This window comes from Drosophila grimshawi, unplaced genomic scaffold, assembly GCF_018153295.1.
Source record: "Drosophila grimshawi isolate 15287-2541.00 unplaced genomic scaffold, ASM1815329v1 contig_1367, whole genome shotgun sequence".
Classification (NCBI taxonomy): Eukaryota; Metazoa; Arthropoda; class Insecta; order Diptera; family Drosophilidae; genus Drosophila; species Drosophila grimshawi.
Genome location: NW_025062889.1, coordinates 9951990 through 9976324, shown reverse-complemented (window position 1 = coordinate 9976324; position 24335 = coordinate 9951990). Strand labels below are relative to the sequence as shown.

Here is a 24335-nt window from a genome sequence, read left to right as displayed (position 1 = left end):
TTGTTCATAAATTTGGTCACATTCCTCAGCTTATGCTTTGGGGGTGGGGGGACTCTTCTGCCTCATCTCGTTTGTGGCCTTTTGTGGCCTGCGCAATTTAGTTGCCATTTGCACAATTTCGTTGTGATAAGTAAATGTTGCTGCTGCTGTGCAAAGTAGAAATTACAAAATAAAGTGCGATTAAACGTTATCAGCGCAACGCAAACTGAAATTATTGTCTTGCGCTGTTGTAAAAAGTGCTCATGCGTTCTATGTATATATATATATATATATATATGACTGACTATATAGTCGGACTCGCACTCGAACTCGTACTTTAATCGCGAGCAGCTGAGCTGCACTTTGAACACTGTCGCTGATAAGCAGCAACTTAAAAAAAAAAGAAAGAAAAAAGATTGCTGCCGACGCCGCGAAGTATGCAACAATTTCTGCTTAGTTTTGTTCTCTGCGTGAAACTTGTTTTGTGCAAATTAGAAAATAAACCTTAAATGATATTTAACTGAGTAAAGCGATTCGATTCATCTTTGAGGTTACGCAATCAGCTCAACTGTGTGTGACGTCATGAGTGCTTACTCAGCTGAGCTCATGCCTCACACACACACTCACACACTCAAACACACTCGCTAATTGTATTTATTAACATTTGCAGCAACAATTAGCAGAGGCCGAAGCTGCTGATGAAGACGAAGCAGAACCAAAAAAGAAAAAAAAAACAAAAAGAACATAACAATAAGCGGCTTCCCCAGCACACAAACACACACACACACACGCACACAGCTGCAAAAGCTAAACTGGTTGGTTTAACAAGTTTTAAAGTGAAGCAAAAGAAATGAAGAGCCAAAGCAAAGCGCATGAGTTGATGATGACGACGGCCAATTGCCAATTTCAGACTTGTTGTTAGTCGCTATGCTTATTTTTTTTTATGTGTATGTGTGTGTGTGTGTGCCTTGATGCGCATGTTTCCGCTTTCGTTCGACGCCAACAAGTCGGCGGTCGTAAACAAGTGCGGCAGGTGGTAAAGCAGCCGCAGCAGACACAACGACAGCCGCTTCTTGGGCAACTACAGAGCGAATGAGAGAGAGAGAGATAGCGCGAGCTTAAGCGAATGGCTCCTTTTCCTCTTCTACTTCTACTATTTCATCTTCTTCGTCTTTTACTCTTTCTTAAGCTTGTTCTTCTTTTCATTTGATGCGTGCGCAAATCGCGGTCGCGTTTTATGCTACCTGCGTTCACAACTCTTCACCGTTTCTTCTCTTCTCTGTTTCTCTCTCTCTCTCTCTCTCTCTCTTGCGTTGTCTGTCTGTCTCTGTTGTTCGCCTGATTCCTGCTGAGCGCAGCTGCCTGCAGTCGCCTGCCATAAATGCTGAGTGCCTGGCCGCTGCTTTAATTTGCATGCAGCCTTTTCGCTACTCCTTTTTCCCTGTTGCTTCTCGTGCTTCGCTTGTCAGTTGAGAAGGTCGCAGTTATTTGTTATTTTTTTTTGTTCTCAGTTGGATAAATTTAGATTTATAAAACAAATAACAAATATGTGAATGCCTCAGCCATGACTCAATACCTTGGAGAGGTGTTGCTGGTAGTTATAGATAAAATGTAAACACACACACAATATACATACGCAATTTATTTAATAGCCCTGTTATTCAGAATACGTTAATGCGACTTGCATGTTAGAAATGTCTATTTACATTCATACACATTTACACAGTTACAAATTAACATTGACACATTGCAGTCACTGTTACTTGACTGACTACCAATGACTCATTGACAGCTGCCGGCTGCATCATTCCCTTGAAGGTGAACTCTGTTAATCGTTTTAACTGCCATTTAGCCAACTGACCGAGTGTGTCTGGGGGAGTTAAGTGCAGCAAATCCACTCGAAATTCGCAACGTCATTTGAAACAAAAAAAAAAAAAGCATATCCGAAAATATTGTCAAAGAAGAGCAAGAGGAAGATGACAAAATCAACACTGCTGCAGTCGGCGTCGCAGCCGCCGCTGTAATTTCTTTTGCATTATATTTTTACATTCTCTCACTCTCTCTCTCGCTCGCTCTCTGTCGCACTCACCGGCTGTCAGCGGTGCTCTCAATTAAATCGTTGTGTTTGCCTGTGACGTAGACAAGCGCAAAGCAGCCGCAGCAAATGAAATATGCGAAGCAGCACAGAAACCAAATGAAATGAAATGTTCAACGGCAGCAATAAAAGTAAAAAAACAACAACAGAAACCACAACATTTTTGCATATGCGCCTGTTGATTGCGTAATTAAAGTGCTCGACTTTATTGCGGCTGCTGCTGCTACTCTTGTTGTTATTGTTGTTGTTCTTGTTCTTGTTATATTTATATTTTAATTCTTTCTGTACTGTTCGCATGTGTGTGTGAGTGTGTGTATTTACTAAACAATAAACGGAATATTCTTTGCTCTATCGCTTGGAATTTGTAATAATGCCAAACAAAACGAAAGCAATCAAAATAAAATTAAAAAATAATACAAATAAAAATAAATGTGCTATATTCATAGAGTAATGGTGTTTGGGCTCAACTTTTTTTTCTCTTTTCCAACGGCTGCCAATTTTTGCAGCTGTTTGCATATTTAATTAAATCAAATAAAAAGGCATCAATTCATATGTATATAGTATATATGTATGCAAAGGGGCGGAACGCAACGGGGCTGGGCCCAAAATCCAGTTACATTTACAGCTGCTGCTGCTGCACCGAACGGAATCAGAATTGAAATTGGAATTGGAATTGAAATTGCAGTTGCAGTTGCAAATTGGAGCCAAGTCCCACGTGAGACTCCGCTAAATATGCGAGGAATGTGTGGCAAAGTGCGTGGGGGCGACTCGACTCAACTCGACTCGTAAAAAAAACCAAACAATTAAACTGCAAATGTGGAACGCGAAGAACGAGTGGTGATGGCAGGAGGAGAGGAGAGGAGAGGAGGATGTGGGAAATACACGCTTCATGATTTAGATTTAAAGAGCACAATAAAGCCACAAATTAGTTAATCTGTTGCCACAGATTGCAAATTGTAAAATTCAGCAGAAATATAGAATTATTTTTATTGCATTTTATTGTAAAAACACCACTTTCTAGACAAACTGTATATTTACAATTTGCAACAGAGTATCTAATCATCCTTGCCAAAATGTATCTATGCATAAGGAAAAATCCAAACAATTTCTTGCCAAACTATATATTAAGTTAAGTAAACTGTTTATAAGCCTATTCACAGCTGATAAAAGCACAATAAATAAATTGTTCTCCTGGAAAAAATCTGGTTGTCATAAAATACAAAATAATGCTGATAAAATTGCTATGTGCCGAGGAAGGTGTAAATTTATATACATAATTCAAAATGATTAATTAATAAACGAATAATAAAAGAAAACAAAAATAAGATTAATTGGGGACTGCCCTGAATGCGAACACAATGGCGACGACTACGACTACTAAACTACTACTACTATTCAAATAGAGAAATGCTCGTTTATGATTAACCCATGTGATTACGTGTATACCGATGACTTGTGCTTGATGATGAGCAAACACAGTTAACGTGAGTGAGATAAGCTCTCGCACACACATGAAGGTTAACACAGCAGAGACTGAACAAAGGCACACAAACACACACACGCACACACATTTGCATATATGTATAAACATACATCTATCTGTGCTTCTTCCTCTTCTTCTTCTATTTCGTTGTTCACACCACAGCAACGAGCGCAATGAGTAAAAACTGTAAAAATGCCAAAACGGCTGACAACGCAAAAAAGCAATTATGAAAAGTTATTCACATTTATGATTAATTTCCTTTGAATTATATACGTTGCACGCGCTCACTCTTTATATTACTCAAAGCACTCTCAGCACAGACACTCTCTCTCACGCGCTCTCTCTTGCGCTTGCTCTTAATTTAGCTTTCAATTTGGTCTGCCATTCGTTCAATCGCAAGCAGCAGCAGCAGCAGAGACAGCAACAGAGGGAATTCCCTGTTGAGTGTGTCGCTCTCTCTCTCTGCTCTGCTCTGCTCTCTGTCATTTGTTATCTCTCACTCGAGCTGTGAATGTGGTGGCTCTTTTCGCGTCTCTGGCCGTGTGTTTGTTTGCTTTTCAGCTTTCAAGCTTTATTACTACGCGCACTTGTTGTTGTTGGTGAAGTTGCTTTGCGTTTCGTTGGGCGATTATCATTAGCACTGACTTGCTTTATATTGCTATCGTTCTGCTTCTTCTTCTTCTTCATGTTGTTCTTGCTGTTGTTGTGCTGTTAATTGGTGTGCATTTGCCTCGACTACTTGCGCTGTATTTCGACTGTTCGCTGTTTGCTACGCTTTGATAAGATTTCACGCCTATTTTTTTTTTTATTTTTAGTAGCTGTTCAAACAAATACATATATTAGCTGACAATTTTGTTGGCCACAAAATAGTTCAAGTTCGAGGATTTTAGTCTCTGTAAATAAATATTTACAATTTGTCGTTGTTTTTCATAATTTTCGCTTTGCGCTTATCAAAAGCCAAAATCGGCATTTTGGCCAACGTTGCTTTCCACCTTGCCCAGTGGCCATTTTACAATGAAATTAATAGCACGATATGTTATGGCTAAAAGATTTATATTTCGATCTGCGTTAACATAAATTACGCCACAGCCAAAGAGAGAATAAGTAAGAGTGCAAAAGAGAGAGATGGAGAATGCACAACCTAGAGTTACCCTGTGATCAAGATTATGAGAACATATATATATATATATGTGTAGTACATATGTATATAATACATACGCGCATAAATATCTTGTATTATTATTATTATATACTTATCGATAGTTATCGATAACATGCAATTTTTACGAATTTGTAATGCTGGCAGGGTATGCAGCAGCAACGAGCTTAAACAGACGCCTTCGTTGTCATCCTTTTCTTCTTCTTCGCTCTTTTTTTGGCCATACACAACAATGTTGCCTGGTGTATCTGTATCTGTATCTGTATCTGTGGCTGTGCATCTTTGTATCTGTGCGAGCACAGCACAGTCTGTAGGACAGACAATTTTATTTCATTTATATTTTATGCGTTGCTTTTTTGCGTTCGCTTCCTTTGAGATACACACACCAACACACACACACACACACACACACACATCGAAGTTGGCTGAAAATATTCGCGGCTGTTGCGGCTCTTAAAATGGACAAAACGTATCTGTTGCTCCATCCTGTGGCAACAGCTGCTGCCAACTTTTGCGTTCTCAGCAAAAGGCGCAAAATAAGAGTCGTCCGTCCGTCTGTTGTCCCGTTGCCGTCCAACGACGACGACGACGACAACAATCCTCAATCAACTTCGCTGCGCAGTGTCTTGTATCTTGTATCTTACAGATACGCATAGCACTTGTGCCTTGGCTTTGCTTTTTTTGGTTTTCTTGCTTCGGCTTCGGCTTTGGCTTTGGCTTTGCTTTTGTCTTTCATTTTGGCAAGTTTGGGGCAAGAGTGTCTGTTTGTATCTGTGTATCTTGTAGATGCGCCCATGACAAACGGTCTATAACCAGAGGTTTTTTTCTTCTTTGCAGTCACTGGCGCCTCAGACTCAGACTCAGACACATACGTGCGTTTTGCGCTACAACATGCTACGTGCCCCATTCGCAACGTGACTTCCCCCAAACGGTGGCCCACAAAACCCCAAGCTGAGCGCAACAAGGAAGGCCGGGATGAGCTGTGAAAATTGCTCGAGTGTTGCCCTTTTAAAGCAAATCATTTTTTTTTTTCTTTCTTTTTTCTTAGCTCAAGTGTATATCTCGGTAAGTATCTGATGGATACATATTCCGAAAGTGTGCTATTTCAAGCTGATGACTAACGACGCTTACTAACTTTGCAGAATGTGGCTGCCCCTTCTCCTGCTGGCTTTCTATTAGGCTTTTATTTAGTATTGTAGAACTTTCTTTTTGTTAATCCTTCTGCAACAGAGTTGCTTGCAAATATATAAATACAGCTGGAGAATTAGTGAGTGTTAAAATTTGTATATTCCTGTGAAAGGCTTTCTAAGTTTACCGAATGAATCGGCTTCGTATCCAGAAACACCCATATTATATAGCTGCCATAGGAAAAGTCTGTTGAAAGATGAGTTATTGTAAGAAACACTGTTTTGTCTACTAAAATATCCGAATCCAACTCCTAAAATTAGGCATTTAAGTATCTGTTTAAGACAACATTAGAATTTCCAGTATTTCAAGATCACAATAATGAAATCAAAACCATACCATTATTCTGGAACCTTCATTTTTAGGCGCCTAATATAAATAATAAAGCCTTTTATAAAACACACATCACAATTATATATACACAATATTGACATGTATAATTTATGTTAGTCAGGGCAACACTCAACCGATCATTCTTATTAATTTTTAAGTTGGTAAATCAAATAAGTTAAGGTATTTAATGATGACGATTAACAGCTGTTAATCGTCTGCTGTTAATCGTCAAGTCAACAGCTCCGCCAATTAACATAGTTTTAACACTCTGTTGCAACTTTGACTGCTAACAGTCCTTGATTCTGTTAAGCATTTAATCAAGATAAGTAAGAATATTTATGAGTCTTTTGGCTATCTAAATCAAATCAGCTATCAGAATCGAAAGAGCAGACAAAAAGCCAATGGTGTATGCCAAATGACAATTATTCTTTATTTCATTTGGCTAAGAAAGGGCGAAGACATTGTAAAGTCCGTAAACAGCAGACACGGAGTCGACTGCGCATCAGTTGGCCAGGTTAATGGCTGCCTCTTTAGGCCAAGACTGACTGGAATCCTTTACTTCAACGAGCCGCAACCTGTACGCAGCATTGTGGGCTCAATATTGAGGTCTTTTTATTGTTTAGGGCTTTTATTCGAGTCGAGTGTTTTCTCGTCTCTAGCACCAAAACAGTCTCAGACGCTAGGCCTAAACGCAGCCCAAGTGACTACCTGTATCTCTCTGTGTGTGTGTGTGTGTGTGTGAGGAGGCAACATGAAGTGCCTGCAACATATAGTCATATTTATGTTACCCTTGTGCCCCCAGCTGACGCTCTGAGCTCTCCTTTGCTTTGTTGAACCTGTTTTTGTGCTCTTTTTTTTCTCTGTTTTTTTTGTTGGTTCTTGTTTGTGTTTGGCTTTTGGGCCACTTAACTTTTTATCAGAAATCACTTTGCCCATTCTGCGAAATTGTTATAAATACGTACACACATTTTGTGTATATGCACAATACAAAAAATACACACAACTATATATAAATTTGTATATATATGTGCAGGAAGATGGGCCCAAATCTCTTTTACTTTGCGCATATTACTTATTATGGCTTAAGTCGTGCTTAGAGCCAAACAGGTGTCTACTGAGCAGTTGGCCAACAGATTTATATTTGGATTATTCGCTTATTTATGCTCATATTTTGATTAACGTATAATAAATTCAAGTGACTTTTGTGTGATTTATGTAATTATTGTCTATGAAAACGAAATATTTATTCTGTTTACAAATTCAAATTCTGAAATAATAAATCTTTATAAATCAAATCTAGATAACTTGATCAGTTTTTGCATTAGTCAGCAGCCCAATGGATTTAATTTACTAAATTTATCGATTGTTTACAATTAAATGAATTACAATTAAATGATTTACCACGAATTAATTCGGCTTCAACTTTAACTCAGCTGCTGAAAATGTACACAAAATAATAGCAACATTCATAAATGTATCTGTATGAAGAATATGTACAGATACAAAGATACTAACTGAATGTCAAGAAATCGTGTTGACAAAGGCAACTACCAATACAATACAGACTGTAAAGTTTGGAAAACCTTTCACCAAGGAAAAGCATTGGGAATGTGGAAAATATTAAAATTTCTTGCAAAGGATCTGAAGAAAAGTTTTGAGTTTTTTGATATACTTTCGCTACTGTGAAAAAGTTTTCAATCTAATTGAAAATTGAATCCATATTCAATTAACTTATTTTTCAGCAACAGTACTTTTTTAAGCTTGGTATTTAATATGTAAAAATGAAATATTTTTTGTTAATACTCAAAAATTTCTAGGCACGATTTGTGAGAGATTAAAATATAGCTATATATAGTTAATTGCCTATTTAACTTCATTAACTGAATGAAACCTTTTTGAATTTCGCAATTTGAAAACAGATTACATAGATTTCCCAATCAATTCAAATTCAGTTTAACGCTGTTATCGACTTGTTTACAATCAGTATGCTGAAAAATTCGATTTCCCATGAATATACATTTAGACCGAAGAGCAACACACCCACACACACACTCACACACACACCCACACACACACATACACACACACACATGTGCAGGTGTAGAAACTCACACGCGTAAATTGATTGATTGGAGTGAATGATAGCACAGCTTGAAATTCAATTAAATGCCAATTGGACAATTTCTGTACCTTTATTTAAAAGTTTTCTAAACAGTGGCAGGAAGGGTGGTGGGGTCTGTGGAGGATTTTATAATAAAAATGTTATCGAGACAAGAAATGGCCATTTGCTTTGTTAATGTCTGGCCAACAGCCAACGGCCAATGGCCAACGAATTCCATTGATATGCTGATAGCTGATAATTTATTGATTTCTTTTAATCAGAGACAGCCAAATGGAAATTCTTAGAAATTTGCGCGATAACTTCAAGTGGTTACTCTGTGTGTGTGTGTGTGTGTGTGTGTGTGTGTGAGCTCTTACTCACCAGTTGTGGTTTAGAAAAAACGGCAAAATATGAAATAAAACTCGTTTAGGCGATTAGCTAGAAACGTATTTGACGTCAGGTGAATCATCATTGTCAGCGAATCAGAGACACAAAAACCGAACCGGAGACAACTGCTTATGCCAGTTAGATTGGTGGATTTGAGGGGGGTACTGCAGGGTGTTGGGGGGCAGATTGTCATTCAAAATGATTCTGAGTCAATATTTGACATGGCTTGTGGGTGTGGGTGCGGCTGACTTGCGGGCAATACTTGAGTTAAATTAGACAACATTTTTAACAACTAAACGTGTGAGAGAGAAACTAAGAGCGAGTGAAAGAGTAATCACAGAGAAAGAGAGATAAGAGAGAGAGAGAGTTGGAAACAGGTTAACCAGGCAAGAATTGTGCTACGTATCGAAAACTGGGCACAGAGCAAAAAGTCGCTGGTCAGCCACGATTTGTGAACAGGAGCGTAGACAAAGAGGAACATGCGAAATATATATATATATATAAATATATATATATGAATATATATTAAGATTATTTTTTATTATCTTTCTTTTGTGGACATCGCTGATTGTCATGAATATAATCTTTGCTGGTTAATGCTTAGAAATCCCTGCTACGTCCATGTCTCAAATATTTGTTGTTGTTGTTTTTGGGTTTGGTTTTATTTCCATTTTATTTTTTTTTTTTTGTGAGCTTCCCCCATATTTTGGACTCAGCAACAAGTCCGAAGTGATGGCCAAAAGCGATGCGACTCTGGCCAAAACCGGAATGACGTGATGTCTTTTGGCTTATTTGTATTTGTATTTGGATTTGGATTTGTATTTGGATTTTATATATTTTGTGTGCTGCTCTGCTCTGCTCTGCTTCGGTTGGCTTTGCCTTGCTCAGCAGTCGATATTCGTTTGTGGTTTATTTTTTATTATTTTGATTGTGTTGGCATCATTCAACACGTTTTCGTTTTTTCGAAAAAATAAAAACCATATAAATAAAAGCGAAGAAATGCCAAAGAAAATAAAAACCGAAATGAATATCATAAACATAATAAAGACCCCATTGAGTGACGCCACAAGCACAAGTGTTTGTTGCTGTTGCTGGCTTTGTTGTTCTGGCCAATTCATTTAGAAATTGATACGAGAAATGTCACATTTTTTTTCCTTTTCTTTTTTTGCAGTTTCAGTTTGACTTTATTAATATTATGTGTTATTTGGTCAGCTGCTTTCAGCAAGTTTCTTACTCTGTGGCAACTTAGTTGAACAATTGTCTGGCAACACAATAAAATCCTTGACATCCTTTTATTTCATGCTAAGATAAGGGTGTCTCATAGTCGATACTAGCCTGTACTACAGCAATGGCCCTACAAATAAAACAACTTTTGATTGCAAGTTTTTATTGCCTTTTCTGTTATCTTTGCTACGTTTGCTTTAAGAGTTTTATGTGACTGCGAACACAAATAGTACATTTTTAGACAAAGTTAACAAGTGGCATAATTGTAATTGAAAAATAAACTGACATTTTTAACAGCTCATCCATTGTTATTTATACAGTATATATATATAACGAGTAATGCATAGATTCAAGTTTGATTTAGAAACAAAGTAAATAAATAAATCTGAGTTTGTTGAGCGTTTAAACTTATGCTTACACAGCTTGGACTTTAAACCTATATTTATGTATGCCACATCAAAGCCTCCATTGATGGGAGAGAAATGAGTTAGAGAGAGATAGAGATATAGAGAAAGAGAGAGAGAGAGAGAGAGAGAGCGAGTATGTCAGGCTGTGTGTTATCAGTTGACACAGACGCATTTCAACAACGTAATTCGAAAATGCTTATGCTTAATGCGATTTCAAATAGCTGCTGCTGCTGCTGCTGGTGCTGATGTTGAATACCAAAACCAAATGAATTTTTTGATGTGGCGCCGTTGACCGCATTCAGCATTGAACTATTTGAGGAAAAGGTTATCAGGGGGCAGAACATAAACACAAAAACACAATTCAATTCCAACTTGTAGATACAAAAGAAAAATGTGTACAAAATAATTGTAATCATTATTTATTTATAAATAAACGCTGCTTGAAATATGTTTTTTAAATAATACTGTTCAAGTGCAAAAACAACCAGCAGCAGAGCAGCAGCAGCAGCAGCTGGCTTAACCACAAGCAAAACAAAAACAAAAAAAAAGGCAAAAAAAATGGGGTGCAAAAAGGCATCACAAAAATCCAGAAAGAACCCAAACCACTAAGCCAGCTTGGGGCGCCAGCCGTCAAGTGCTGTGGAAAACACGTACAAAATGTTCCAAATGCCATTTGCCCAGTTTCAGATACTTGTAGGCATGTGGATACTCTCTGAGATACATGAGCAAATTCCGGCACGTCCTTAGGCAACAAAAAAAATTGTATTAGGTTATCCTTGCCACACACACACACACACAGAGAGAAGGCAAATGGCTTTTCACGGTCGTTGCCGTTGCTGCTGCTGTTGATCAACTTGTGCCAAGCAACAGCAGAGGACAACCAGCGACGCTGAACTGAGTTCCTAGCTGTGGTTTGCCCCCGTTGTCTGCCCTCTCTCTCTCTCTCTCTATCTCTATCTCTCTCTCTATCTCTCTCTTTCTTTACGCCACCAGCCCTCTCTCATTTGGCTTAAACTTTCTATGCCCCGTGGCCAACCAACACACAAAGTGGGCTTTGCTTGTCCAAGTATAAACAGCAAATAATTCTAAAGTGAAATAAATAATTTATTCAAAATATTAAAAATAAAAGAAAGAAAGATTCAACTCAACTCAAGTCAAGTGGTTTTTTTTTTGGCTTAAGCATAGAGTATCTGTTAGTTGGGCAACAGTTGGGCTTAACTTGTTACTGGCTTTTTATGGTTGCTGTGGGTGGTTAGTTAGTTGCTCGGGATTCTCGTTGTGCGGTGACTGACTGCGAGCAACGTCATCATCATCATCATCATCATCATCATCGTCATCATCTTTGGTGTGGTTGCCACACAGAAATTTGTTTGTGCACCAGCAAAGCCAAACACACACACACACACACAAATACACACAACTTTATCATTTGGGGAAGCCCTGCGCTTTCACAGACTTGCCTTCCTCTTCCTCTTTCGCTGTGCGTGTGTGTGTGTGTGTGTGTGTGTGTGTGTGTGAATTAATACACACACTTTTACTTACACATGTATTTTTACACTCGTGCTTATTTTTTGTTGGTTCTGCCTTGTTTTCCGTTTTCGCCTGCTGCCAACAACATTTTCCTTAATTTCTTTCTACCATTTTATTTTATTTTGCTTGTGTCTTATTATATATATATATATATATAAATATATCTATATAAATATATATATTTTTTTGGTTTGTTGCAGGTTGCTTTTGGCCCAGGTATGAGGTTTTATTTTGGCTTATTGCCGTAGTTGGTTTCCCTCTTTTATTTTTGCTGCTGTTGCTTTTTATTTTGACCCCCCTTTTTTTTTGGCTGGGCTGCCATGACCTTTTTAGCACTGGCTGCTCCTGCTTGTAAATTTTCTGGGCGTGGCTGCTGCTGCTGCTGCTGCTGCTGTTCACAACAAACAGTTGCTTAAGGAACGGAATGTTTGTGGAGTGGAGTTGGCTTAAGAGGTGGGCTGCGAGTTATAGCCAGGACATCCCATGAAACGTGTCCTTTTATATATGTATGTATTTCTCTAGGGGACTGAGTAGCTTTTTAATGAGTTTGTGCGCTTTTTACGAGTTCGGCAACCTTCTTCTTCCTTGCCTATAGAATTACCTCTAGAAAATAAATTGATTTTGTATCTGTATCTGTATATAAGTTATCGATTAGTTGTCGAACTCCTTTCGATCAATGCTTGAAGATTAATTGGTTGTATTTCAATCGAAATACAATCAACTTATACGACTGCCTTGGCAGGAAGCAGCTATTAGATCATCCTTCGCTGGGCAGCCACACAAGTGAGCAATTTGAGCACAGCTTGTGCCCCATTAGCTGGCTGGCCTTTGAGGCCATTCAAATGACCACACCTAGACACATTTAGAGTTGCGCCTAAGGCTTTAACCCACAACCGGTCACCGTACAACAAATTTACCGTCTTGAAATAGCTGTCATTTACAGTAGACACTACATTTTCATAAGTCTATGCTAAGTCTATAAAATGCTCCATAGAAACAAGTTGGCAAAGTAGTCATAACGACTAATGGTTATCAAAATGTTGCCTTGTTTTTTTCTTTAGCATGTCAGGTGTGTAATTTGAGAAAATGTAGAAACAATTTGGAATATTTGATTTGCATATTTTAAGACTTTTTCTTTTAAGTGTCAGTGATATATTTAAACAAAATTAAGCACAATAGCTGATTTTAAATATAGTTAAAAAGGTGTCATTTCTATTCCAAGTATTTTATTTATTTATTTATATTTAAATATCTTTAATTTATTTTAATTATTTTATTTTTTCATATGCTTAATGCATTTTTTTATATATATTTATTCACATATATTTTTTTGTATTAATTCATATTTGTTTTAAAGAACAAACTAAACATAAAAACTCCATTGTTATTGGTTTTAAAGGGTATTGGCTTTTGATGGGTTAAGGAAGCCAAAACCAACCCTAAAAGGTGCGGGTGGAGGGAGGGGGGTGGGGTGTGGGTGTTGGGTGGTTAAACTATGTATAAAGTGAACGAAACTAAAAGCCCTTTTATTTGAAGCGGAATGCGAGCCAAAGGAAACGCAAAACAAAGAGCCAGCAAATGTGCTAGAAAAGGTAGCAATAGCAACACAAGCAACACAAGCAACAGCAACAACAGCAACAACAGCAACAGCAACAACAACAAGCAACACAAAACTGTAATAAAAACAAAGAGCTTGTACTAAGGAATTGCGAATGAGGCGGACAGACGCCCCAGAGTCGAGCAAAGTCTCCATTCCCCCCTCGCCCGATGGCCTGATGCCGCCTGCCCGTTTTGCAGCTAGACTTCTTCTTCGGTCGTTTGCCGAGCAAAACATAAATTATCAGCACAATGGGCAACAGTCAAGGCAAAGGCAAAGGCAAAGGCAAAGGCAAAGTGGCAAAAGACAGAGAGACAAGAACAATGACACACAGTGGTGGCAGAGAAAGGGAGAAAGGGGCAGCAGAAGGGCACAGAAGGAATGCTAAATGACAACAGCAAAGTGGGGTGCGGGGGGGATATCAACAGTGGCAACTGCCACGTGAATAACAACAGCAACAGCAACAACAACAAACAACAATCAACAGCAGCAGCAACAACAACAACAACAACAACAGAGTCCCGGGCCAAAGTCTATTTTAATTTTGACGTAGTTTGTGACCCAGAACGTTGGCCAAAACAAATGCGACAACAACAATGGCAACAAGCACAGCAACAGAGTTGCCAGCAACAACAGCAACAGCAGCAGCAACAGCAAAAAGCAGAGATTATAACATAATCATAAGCAAAGCCAAAACCCAAAACCAGAGACAGAGTCAGAGTCAGAGCCAAAGGCAGCTCAAGTGTCGCAGTTGCTTTGAACATGTTGCGCCAGCTGCTTGGCCAAGTATCTAGATACAAATACAGCGCCACAGACAGATACAGATAGAAAACTTGTATCCGTCCCTCGTTACTCTGACTGGCCGTGTTGGGGCAGAGTGTGGCGCGTGGGCAGTGAGGCATAAGAATGCTGCCACCGCCCCATGCCACAAGCAACAGAACAGAAAAAGGTCATATCAGCTACAGTATTAATCAGAATATTTTAGCAACTATATATTATATTTATACATACATGTTGGATAGATAGTATTTAATATATATATAAAAGAAATGTTTATAGAGTGGCTAGAAAAAAGAATTGTCAATAATAATCATAATAATAATATAATCTTTAGTATTCCCCATATACGTCAAAGGTAGTACTGCTCGTGAAGTGCTTATCAATATATATATATAAATATATATATATGTTTTCTTTTAGATTAGCGAAGAATAATAGCACCACTTACGCATTCCATATAGAAATCGAAATGTTTTGCCAATTTGCTTTTATTATTATTATGCTATTCTTAATATTATTTGTTATTTGCATTATCAAGTTTGAAATAAATCCAAAATTATCAATAAATAATTGGAACTTTAACAGACAATTAGTAAGTGATAAGTTTGTATTTAAAAAAGTAATATTTTCATGAATTTTAGTCTAACTCAAGCGGCAATTATGATGATAATTTATTTAATGCAATGCTCGATATTTATCGATATTTATCGATATTTATCGTTAGATTGTATTCAATTTGATTTTACTTTAAGAGCATTCCATATTCGAATGGTGGCAAAATGCTATTCCAATTCTTGTTAATAAGTTCAAACTGTATGAGTAACAAGCAGCAGCAACATTCAGCTCGAGTGTTGTCTGTCTAACATACCTGCTGCTCCCCCTTACACCTCCCCCTCACCCCACCGCAAAGCAGTTGCTGTTGTTGTTGTTGTTGTTGGTGCCTCAAGTGACGCCAAAAGTATCTGCGCATTGTGGGCTGCACGTTCGTTTGAGTATATCTACATAAAAGTTGAACGCTTGTGTTTGTATCTTTGTATCTGACAACACGTTTGCCTCTGTGTATGTGTGTGGGTGAGTGTGTCTGTGTGTGTGTGTGTCTCTGTGTGTGTGTGCCTCTGTGTGTGTGTGTCTGTGTGTGTGTGAGTGGGTGAGCGCCAAAAGTTCATGACGCTGTGCGAAGCCTGATTTTCAGGCCATTACATTACATGGGTGCCCAGTCTTCTGTGCTCAAACAGCTTTTCATATTTACATATAGACACATACATACTTATATATATATATATATATACATATATACGTATATATATATGTAATCTCTGTGTTTTCTTTTTGGGTTTCGTTTTTGTTTTTGTTTTTGTTTGTCGTTTCTCTTTTAACAAGCGCTTCGCAGCTGCAACAGCATTGGCTGTATTTCTTTGTGTGTGTGTGTGTGTGTGTGTTTGTGTGTGTGTGTGTGTGTTTGTTTGCCTTTTGCGCTTGGGGATTACGTAAGGGAATCCCCAACATTTGCAGCGCTGTCGACAGCAGCAGCAACGTCAGCAGCAGGCGGAAAAAAAAAGCAAATGATAAAAAGTAGCGAAGCTGAACTGCGTCAGAGTCAGTTGCATGTTTTATGCATGAACTGTTTGCACTCCCCCCTCCCCCTCCCTTACCATATACCACCTCTCTTAAACCCCTGTACGCAGCAACCAACCTCTTCTCTCTCTGTCGTTTTCAAAAAGAAAACGCAAATCCATCTTTCAGTTACTCGTCGCACTGCGTGAGGGCGCACTGTACAGTGTAACAAGTGCGCGCTTCGTTGAGTTGCAAGTATATACCTCCCCCCCTCCCACACTCAAACTGCCTCTTATCTTTGGCTACGCCCACACAACAGTAAGCGACCCCCCGCTGCTTTTTATTTTTTAATATTTTTTTTTCATAGTTTGCACAATTCTATTTTGTTTTTTTTCCTTTTCTTTTTGTTGATTTTTTTTTTTTGCATTTTCTTGCTTGCAATATTTCAGTTTGTCGTACAACTTTTCCTGTTGCCCCAAGCGAGAGCTGGGTTGAGGGGGTGGCGGGGTGTTTCTCAGTGTCTCATATTGAGGTTGTGACTTACAGTTATTGCTTGTACGAGCTTTAAGAGCGCACCACACGACCTGCCACGCCCCCCCCCCACAAAAACTAATGTTTTTGCTGTAATTGAAAATGGCTGATTCGCATTCTTTCTCTGTCTGTCTCTCTCTCTCTCTCTGTCTCTCTCTTACTCGCAATTTCCTAGTGTCTTTTCTTCTCTTTTGTGTTGCTATTTTCTTTTCTCCCACCATTTATTGCTTTTTGTGAACTTTTCTTTCTGCCATTGTCCTTGCAAATACCCTGTAAATACAGAAGTGAGGCATGCTGCACGTGCCCGAATATTGTAAGAGCTACAGTGAATACTCGTAAACGAGAAAGTTTCCTTGAATTGAGAAACAAATTGAAATCTTATGATTGTTTTATGTAAGTTTCCTTTTTTTTAATATAGTAATATTTTCACAAATTAAATCTATCTTCTATAACTGAATAAAATTAAATAACTTCCAGCTACAAAGTATCTTTGAAGTTTTCATATAGTGAGATAATGCTGGGTATTTTATAGTCAAGTCAAGTCAAGACAAGTCAAGTTTGAGTGGCCTAACGAATTCCTATTTATTTAGCTATGTATGTGCACACTCACTCACACACACACATATATGTATATATTTATATTTATATACACACACACATTGTATACAAAAGTGGCCTTGAGCTCAAGTATCAAGTTTTGAAGTTAACGCATGTCAACAGGCACATCAAATGGGATGAGGGTATTATAATTTTGTCGTGAAGTGTGTAACACATTTAAGCACTCATTTCCGTCCCCATAAAGGATATAGTATATATTATTTATTTTATTGTATAACATTATAGCGCCTAGGCCCCGATTGTGTGCAATTGGAGAGTGCGTAATCTGTGTTGAGTCTGGGTTGTTTTTAACTCAATATGTTTTACAGCTTGTAATTAGGAAAAGGGCATACACTCAGCATAAATTCAATCTGATAATCAGATCGACTTTATTTATATAGGAAATGTGATTTTTTTTTTATTTTTCACAAGAAATATATTTCGTAATTAAGAAAATATTTGTAAAATGTATGCAAATTTTTCATTTTAATTTTCTAAATAAGGATCTGTTTCTTAGAAATAATCTGTTCTGAAGTTCAGAAAATAGTAATCAAAAATTGCGTATCTTGGGATAGATTGGGATTCGAATAGACCTAAAATATTATGTTTTTTTTCCAATTCAAATATTATGAATTTAATCTTAAAATGGAGGCTTTCTCTGGGTACATTTATAAGAAAACTGACTTAAAATTATAACTATTTTTTTAAATTTGATCAAACTTGATATTGAAATGAAGAGAAGAAAAACGCAGTTTTTTTATATATACTTTCTGAATAATAATGAATAAGGATTCAGGGCTATATTTTTGCTGAGTGTACTCAGACTAGAGCCTGTAAAGGACTGCCTCGTTCAATTTGTACAGTTTTTCCAGTGCTTCACTGCACAGTGGCTTAAATGCTAAATTCGAGCTTAACCAGGCCAATAAAAGTTTCTACTTACTGCCACGTCCGCTGCCCTTGCGTCGCGCCATGCTGCAGCTGTTGGTTGTTGCCTGCCGCTGCTGCTGGGATGGGTTGGGATGGGATGATGAGTCCGATGAGTATTTTGTTTTTGCTGCCTGATAGGCTAATCCTGCTACCCACTATGCAGATGAGAGGAGTCAACTACATGGGGCCCAGTTGTGCTGTGCTTTGCTCGGACTCGGACTTGATTGATGTTGATTCTCTAAATGCTGTCCAGCGAATGGAGCCACGCCCACTGCGCCTTGTTTGCTCAGTGTGTGTGTGTGTGTGAGTGTGTGTGAATCGCGTTAACTGTAAATGTGTCCTTGATGTGCAATGCACAATGCGTTCTTTACTCTTGTTATCCTTGCTCCACAGCGCCGTCAAGTTGCTCAGCGCAACGGGACTCGATTCGCTTGTGGCCTGGTTCCGTTTCTCTCTCTCTCTCTCTCTAAATATATATATATATATATGTATTAGTGTATGCACACGTACACATACACATACATATCTATATATATATATATATGTAGATATTCTGAACTATTTGTTCGCTCAGTGTGTGTGTGTCGTGTGTGTGTTTGTTTGTCCTATTTTGATTGGGCAACGATGACGTGTGTTTGGCTCAAAATGACTTTTGGCTGCCCAAAATTTGCATACAATGGCAACATTTTCATTTATTTCATTTCGATTTCAATGTATTAATATTCCAAGTGTATTTGTTGATTATTGTTGTTGTTGTATGTATATCCATATAAGTTTTCTTGTTCGTTGCGTGTAAAATACTCGAAAATTGCGTTATTTGTTTTTTGTTTTTGTTTTGGTCGTTGTTGCTTTTGATATGCTATTTGCGCCTTTTGTTGATTAAACTCTGCCTAATTTTAACCACATTCCACGTGGGAATTTACTCCTCTCTTCTTCTTCTGTTGCTTCTTGTTATTGTTTTTGTTTGTTTGCTTTGCTTATTGTCGTAGGCCGCGTTTAAACCGTTACGCGGCGCGCGTGCGACGGAGACAAATTGAAGCGCAAAGCATGACGTATGATAAAATAAAACAAACAAAACAATTGAATTGCGTTTTATTTATTTTTGCTTTTGGTTTGTTTTTCGTTTTTCGTTGCTGTTGTTGTTATTGTTGTTGGATTTGCATAAAAAACACGTTGCGTATACGCAACACACGCACAAGACACAATATTCAGCTTTTAATCAACTCACCGATTTGCACAAGCAGATTTTTTGATCTTTTTTCTTTTATTTTCTTTTCATTTTCTTTCAACTACTTAATATATATATATTTGTATATTTTGATATATGTATGTATACACATATATATTTATTTGTTATCAATTTTCCTGTGTGTGGAACACTTTCAATATGGCATTTGTATGTGTGTGTGTGTGTTTGTTTGCGTGTGTGTGTATATGTGAATTCTATTAATATAACTGAAATATATTCGCTGCTGCTCTACGAAATGTGTGCGAAGCGCGCGAAAACGAGAGGCGTGCGTCGACTTCGGCGTTCACCAACAAACAAGAGGCAATGTTAAGCCAAAATGAGCGCTGTAAACAGTTTATTTGTCGACTACGGCACGAGCCGAATGAACGAAACACACGCACACAAACACACTCTGACTGTGTGTGTGTGTGCGAGAACTCGTATTGAGCACGCAAAACAAATATTGAGCTCACTCTCTTCTGCTTGCCTGCATTCGCTCTTGATTTTGCTTTTGGTTTTGCTTTTGCTCTCTCCCTCGCTCTCTCTCTTTGGATCAGTCGTTTTCAATTGTGTTTGCATTCAATTTCAATTTCAATGTGTTTTTGCATTCAATCGTTTTGCTTTTTGTTTACGTTTTCTTTTGTGGCATGATTTGTATTTGTCGTGCCTAGCTCTTTGAGTGAGTTGCAGTTAAGAGCATATTTAAGAGAGCACACTCTTTATTCTGCTTAGTATTTCCTTAGTATTTGATTCTGTTTTGCGATTTGCCACTAAAAAAATTACACGTTTTAAAATCAATCAGTCAATTCTTATTCAATTAGCAATTTATTGTTAAGGCCACAATTCACTTATTTATAATTCTGTAAGAAATTGTAGTCTTCATAATATTGCCTATATTTTATATTATATTTTATTTTATATTCAATAATATTTATTGCATACTTTTGGGCTAAGCAGAAAAGATTTCTGAAGAATAAGACTTATTCAATTCTTATATTAATATAAATCTTGCTATGATAACGAAAAAAATCTTGCCACATGTTCGTGTGTGTGGCAGATTCATAAGTGTCTTGATGTCTTTGCAACTGTGGGCGGGCGCTCTTTGACATGCAAAAGGCGTGGCTCATTTCACTCATTAACCAATCTGATTCAGAAGACAGTTAATTGTATGGCATACTTTGGGGCTGTTCCACTCTTTGATTGATTGCATTTTTTTGAGTACTACAAATTCGAATGCGGATTCATTCCACAGTCAGTGGGTAGCCATCAATGAATGCGGCACAGCTGTTTTTTGTTTACGTCTGTGGCACAACACGCAGGCGCCGGCTTTAGCCGGCTTTACACTCCAGCGTTCCAGTTTCGAAATGCTTTCGCACTGGAAGTAGGGGAAAATTCCAGCAGCAAGTTTGGCGCCAAATGCTTGCCGCATTCGAAAAGTGCTTCACAGTCGGGCGATAACAGCGCGCGCGAAAGGAGCAGTTCCAATTAAATGCGGATCTCTTAAGAACCTTCACATCTATTTAAGCAACATTGTGTGGCAAAAAGTGATATTATCAAATACAAAGTATAAAAGAATTTCAAGTGAACATAATTTAAACAAATGACAAATATTTTAGTGTTGCAATTATAATTTATGTTTTCACTTTTGTGTTGCACTCGCAAAAAAATAAATAAATAATAAAAACTAACAAAAACTGAGTTGAATTTGCATATAAATGAAATGCCATTAAAAATACGTTTAGCTCAGTTTAATCATTTTTTTATAGGTTAGTTAAAATGTTTGATATTGTCAAATGTTATTACTATGCAATGTTTTTTGGAAATGGATCAGTTTTAGTTTAATGTTTTGAATGTTTGAAAAATATCAATTTAATTACACAAAACAAATATAAAAAAAGTAGTCTTCAGGTCAATCTTTAATATTTCAAAATACCTGAATAATGTCCTGCAATTGCATACATATTTGAAATTAAATATTTACAATAAATTTCAAGTCAAATTTCAAAAAAATGTCGAAATTGATATTTTTTATTTTAATTAAAACTTAGCTGAAAATCGATTTTAAAAAGTGACATGAAATTATCAACTGAAATTCATTTGTTTTTATATATTCAAATATAATGAAGCTCTGCAAAAAGTGTGCAATAACCAGATCAAGGCATTATAGTACATATATATTCTTGATCAGCATCAACGGCCGAGTTGATCTAGCCATATTCATCTGAGTGTCTGTTGAATCTTAGAGACTTTAAGAGTTAGTGACACTAAATGTTGTATTTAAATTCTCGTGGATCCAGTTTTGAATTTTACGCATTTATCGATATAAATCGATTTTCGATAGCAATAAAAGCCACAATTTTTAAAAGCAGAAGCTTGTTTTTGATACATATTATACCTTGACATATTTCTGATCAACTGCAAAAAATTTGATCAATATCGAATAAAAATTAACCAAGTTAAAGCCCAATTCGTATATTGATCTCATTAATGCTGCCTTCGTAATTTCTTTGATTCTTCCAGCAGAAGAAGAGGTCTTTAAAGAGAATATTGACCATAAAACTTAAACTTGTCTTAAGGGATGGTTTCAGGGTATCTCCAAGTTGAGCACTCTCCACTAGAGAAATGTTTACTTGTTGTTCTCGGTGCAGTCAAATGGCTTTTGTAATTTGAGAATTGACATATATCAATATGGATTTAGTATCGAAACTTAATTGAAGCTGTTCGATATGAAGTCATTAAAGAATTTCAATTTGCATGATCTCATTTCACATTGATAATTTGCACAGAAATGAAATTGTTTCCCATTTGTTTTCTTTGTTTGCACAATGTGTTTATATTTAAGTGTTTAATTGCCATTGATAATTGTGGATGGCATTCGGTCTGTAATTGAATATATACCCTTTAAAATGGCAGCACTCGATGTGAGGATTGATAAATGATAAAACTCCATTTAACCAACCAGCACCTCCAATCTTGGGAACCTTGGCTCTGGCTGTAAATTAAGCGCCAAAGTCAATACTTAATTGCCTCGTTGGCCGTAAACAATATTGTTTATATACGTGTGCTGGTGCTAGAATATAAACAAATACAAATTGCGCACAACACGAACACGAACACGAAACACAAACACAAACATAGAAGAAGAGCAACAACATCGAAATGAGGAACGAAGAGCAGCAACCAAATTGGCTCTTTTAGCAACCAAATTCCAATCAGCAAACGTGGCTAGATAAAAATAAAATAGCAACAACAATTTGTGAGTATGACAATAACAGTGCCAGGCTTATTAAATACCTCACACACACACACACATTAATATATATATATATAATAATACTTATATTGCTCATACGACGTGTTGGCTGCCAGGTAAATAACACCAAGTCTATTGTCCATTTTGTATTGTGTTTGTTAGACGGTTTTTGGCCTCGCTCAACTTGGCCATAATATATATATCTAGCCGTTGATTTATGAAAAGTACTCCAGGCGAATTATGGGCTTTTGTTTAGGCATACTAAATGCATCAGTGACAGTTAGAAAAGGTCAACTAAGCACACATAAGCATATAGAAATCCAAATGGGATTTATGCCCAGCTCGCCCACAATGGTATTTAAGCAGTGCTTAATGCTTCAAGGACCTCCGCAGGACCGCAGATTTAACAATTAATGCGTTTGTGGTTGAGCTGTCTTCAAACTAAGTTTGATTAAATCTTAACAGCTGCTGTTGGTTTTTTCTCTCTACCATTTTGGGTTTCCTTAATTTGTTTCAAACGATGTCTTTGAACATTTTGAATAATTGGCGACAAATGGCTGCACAAAAAATAAAAAAAAAAATAAAAGATAAGAAATAAGAAATAAGAAAAACGAAATATAAAAGTAAAAAAAAAAAACAATTACTGCGAGTGACAAGCTTTTGGCTCTGCTCATTTGATCACATTCATGCTGTGGTGTGGAAAAGTGCTTAATTAAATTATGGTGATAAAACGCGCCCCCAAAACACATTTCAAAGTTTATGATAATTTTGGATAATGATGACAAGCATTTGAAATGATGTCCTTTGAACTATGCACTTAACTGGCTTAAACATATGGCTTATCACCATGCCACATTGTTTGGCATATTGAATACAGCCAAAACGAATGAAGAGTTATATTTGTATAACGACCGGAAACATAAATCTTGGCAACAAAAACCAGCCGGAAGGATAGGCAATTCAAATTTCTCTTTCGAGTTGTGGCTGTCAAAGACAAGTCAGGAATGAGCCTTGGAATTTATGCCAAAATAGTTTTTGGGCCGAGTGACTGACTTGTATGCTTAGCCACAAGTGCGTGTGTGTGTGTGTGTGTGTGTGTGTGTGTGTGTGTGTGTGTGTGTGTGTGTGTGTGTGTGTGTGTGTGTGTGTGTGTGAGTGTGTGTAACAAATTCTATTTATGATGATGAAGTAGAAGTTGTGGCAGCATCAACGCCAAGTCAGCAAATCTAAATCGAAATGAACATTTTCTGAATGAGTGAAATGAAAAAGGTCCTTCGAAGTGAGAAGCAGTAAAATTCCACATTCCGAAAAAAATCATTCTGAAATTCCTGAAAATCATCATACTTTTAGCGAAATGGGTAACTCAGCCTATTTATTCAGAAAGTTTTTGTTTTCTTAGTTTCACAGCTGATTTTGCTAAAGTTTGCGAAAAAAATGCGTCTAATTTCCAAGCTGTGTTTGTAAATATTAAACATTTGTATCTTAAAGATAGTTAGAAAACTTCTTTAGTATTTTTTGTAATTCAAAACATTTTGGGTTTGCATTTATTTTCTACAGAAATAGTTGATTTTATTCAGAAATATATTTTTGGGAAATATAAAATAAAACTTTTAAATGTTTTTGTGGTTTTGTTTTGTGTTTTCTTTTTGCTAGTTAAAACTTAATAATAAATAACTCAGGCTGGAAATGTTATCTATTATTAAGAAATAACTTACTTGAAAATATAAAAAAGCTTTTCTAATAGAAATTATTTGTAAAAACTCAAAATTTGTTCTTGTTTTTTGAGTGAATTTCCAAGTCGCAATGCGAGTGTTTTTTTCTGAGTGTACGACTATATTAAACATGATATTGTAGTGTGTATCTCACTTATTTCGAGCATTTTTCATTTGTCATTGAGATTTAAAAATGCTGTTTTTATTTTTTGTGGCTTTTCTCCGTAATAAGTTTGCTGGGGAGACAATGGCGTCAGAGGCGCCACCATGCCA

General features: G+C 37.0%; 2 protein-coding genes across 2 annotated transcripts in view; one reads left to right on the top strand and one right to left on the bottom strand.

Annotated features, from left to right (window-relative positions):
- LOC6560727 overlaps nt 1-18352 on the bottom strand; it is a 46420-nt gene extending 28068 nt beyond the window's left edge. Inside the window, 1 exon segment of the mRNA XM_043215498.1 lies at nt 17883-18352. Within this exon segment, the coding sequence (XP_043071433.1) occupies nt 17883-17913 (31 nt within the window). The 5' untranslated portion in view covers nt 17914-18352.
- Nucleotides 18353-20425: 2073 nt separating this feature from the next.
- The window catches only part of LOC6559525 (G-protein coupled receptor dmsr-1), a 38336-nt gene continuing 34426 nt past the window's right edge, over nt 20426-24335 (top strand). Inside the window, exon 1 of the mRNA XM_001986274.3 lies at nt 20426-20661. The gene's annotated coding sequence lies outside the window, so the exon portion shown is untranslated. The remainder of the gene's footprint in view (nt 20662-24335) is intronic.